A 2,278-nucleotide genomic window follows, 5' to 3' on the forward strand; every position below is an offset into this window, starting at 1 on the left:
TTCTAAAGCGTTTTTGAAAAATCGCTTACCCCACCTTTAAAGAAACAGTAGCCAGTGTACAGTATATACTGTGCAGTACGCAGCAGGCTAGTATGACATTACAAAGTCGGTATGAAGTTGTGTAGACCCACCTTTGCTTTGAGCACTTCGGTGTCCATGGCATGGTTGGCCTTGAAGATCTTCTGTGCTTCTTGCTGAGGCCTTGTGAGAAGGGAATTTAACATGTTTCTCACTCAGAGAACAGTTTGTGATGCATGTATACAGTAATTTGTCTTCTGTGTACACACAAACACTCACTGGCTGAGCTGTTTCCAGCGCTGAAAGAAGTCATGTGATGCCATCTCTGTGGGCTGGAAGAACTTGTTTATGGTAACAGGCAGCTTGAGGGTGAGATTCTGGAGAGCTCCGCCATACCTGAAACAGCACAACAATCGAGTAAATCTCAGAGCGTATGCTGACTCATGGTCATAAACCATTTAAATGAATGCATCTGTTACCTGAACTTGATGTTGAGGAGTGGTGCATCAGTGAAGTCAGTCAGACACTCAATGTTGATGACCTGCTGCACCTGAGCACCTCCTTCTATGAGAGGCTCCACTGTTTTAGACTGAACATTGATCTGTGGGATCAGTTAAGGAGTTAAACAACAAACCAGCGTACTCCGATCATGTACATGACAAAAATCACAATGTGTGTAAGCAAGAATGATCATGAGTTTTCATGTGTGGATGTGAAGGATATGAGACTGTAGCTCTCCTGGACAGGTGACTGTAGTCGTGAAGGTTACGAACTGCACTGACGTCTTATTGCCATAGAACAGATACATCCGCCCTGTGACGAGAGACCACATACACAGGTCAAAGATGAAAAGGGGTTTAAGCATCAAAAGTTTAATACAGCATTACATTTTGTTTGTTTGTTTTCTCTGTGCATTAGAATGTGTCCTGTTTATTTTATGCTGAGCAAAAAATAATGACTATCATACATTTTTCCATGATTTACAGAAGACACTAAAATGTCATTCAGTGTAACAATAGTTTGTACACCAAAAAATATTTTCAGGCATGAATCATTAGATGACATTAAATAAGGATGACAGTGCATCCCCCAAAAATTTATTGTAATTTTAAATCTTTATCAATCTTTGCCACTATCCTTCAAACCACTTGGTTTTACCCATTTGTCATCAAGATTTCTATTTCATTTAAAATATAATAAAATTTAGCATGATCACTTTCTTTTATATATTACAGGTCAGAATAACTATGTTGTTTCATTTTTACATATATCTGTTACACTGAATGATGATGGGACATTTCGCCCATGTTGACATTTTATTTTCACAAAAGTTATTTTAAACATTAAAGTAGACACTTGCATTTAATATGAATCTATCTATAACTTTTGTAAATTTAATTTGATGTAGGCACTAAAATGGGACATCTTGTCTTTAACCCACATGCAATTTGAATATCAAGTCAAATATTAACACCGTAACATCCCTTTCAGGTTTTTATAATGCTAAAACAACAGGATAAAAATGAGCAAGAACTGTTTAAATGTGTACATTGAAACTACAGTCACTCGTAAAGGCTGGTTAAAATACAATAAACTTGAAGAAAAAGTCCAGAAGTCTGCTGACACTGACCTCCAGATGATGCAATTATCATTCTGCAGATGTTGTGACTCACCCAGGTTCTGGCGATATTCAGACTTTATGCCGATCTGTAGCAGCTGATTCTCAAACAGAACTCCATTGTTCTTGCAAACAAACCTGAGGGCAAGAGATAAGAGTGTGTGTGAGGCAGACAAACATGCAGGGACAGCCAGGAATGGCACTGGTTTTGTAATGGTTCACGTGTTGTCAGAAAAATCAAAAACATGAGCCAGCCACTGGGCAAATTCACATGGAAAACTCACTTCCAATTTTTTATTTATTTGATCTTTAATGATAGTTTGTGACCATTAGTAAAACTAAGGTAATTACCAACAGCGTTAGTAAAAGATACAATTAGTTTCTGTCCATGATAAGGGACTCGGTTAATTAAAAAATTTTGCAAGCATTAACTCTAACAGGCAAGTAAAGCCATGCAAATCAACACTGGAAGAACGACTTCGCCTTAAGGAAACAGGACCATCTGAGGAGCACGTGAATGCAGCATAAGACACTGAGAGGAGGGTGGGTGTTGAAAGGGTGACAACAGAGACAAGAGACTGTAATCTGAAGCCTAAGCACAAAAAAAAAAAAAAAAAAAAAAAAAAAAAAAAAAAAAAAAAA

At 37.6% G+C, this 2,278-nt stretch overlaps 1 protein-coding gene across 1 annotated transcript; it reads right to left on the reverse strand.

Annotated features, from left to right (window-relative positions):
- Positions 1-131: 131 nt before the first annotated feature.
- LOC107683353 (AP-2 complex subunit alpha-2-like) lies at positions 132-1,798 on the reverse strand (the record flags this gene model as incomplete). The annotated part of the gene is made up of 5 exons (XM_016479405.1): positions 1,692-1,798; positions 742-831; positions 498-621; positions 298-414; positions 132-201 (listed from the first exon to the last, which is right to left on the reverse strand). Coding segments are annotated over exons 2-5 (396 nt in total), but the record flags the coding sequence as incomplete, so codon positions are not given.
- Positions 1,799-2,278: the final 480 nt, after the last annotated feature.

Source organism: Sinocyclocheilus anshuiensis, unplaced genomic scaffold (genome assembly GCF_001515605.1).
Source record: "Sinocyclocheilus anshuiensis isolate Anshui unplaced genomic scaffold, SAMN03320099.WGS_v1.1 C33059961, whole genome shotgun sequence".
Classification (NCBI taxonomy): domain Eukaryota; kingdom Metazoa; phylum Chordata; class Actinopteri; order Cypriniformes; family Cyprinidae; genus Sinocyclocheilus; species Sinocyclocheilus anshuiensis.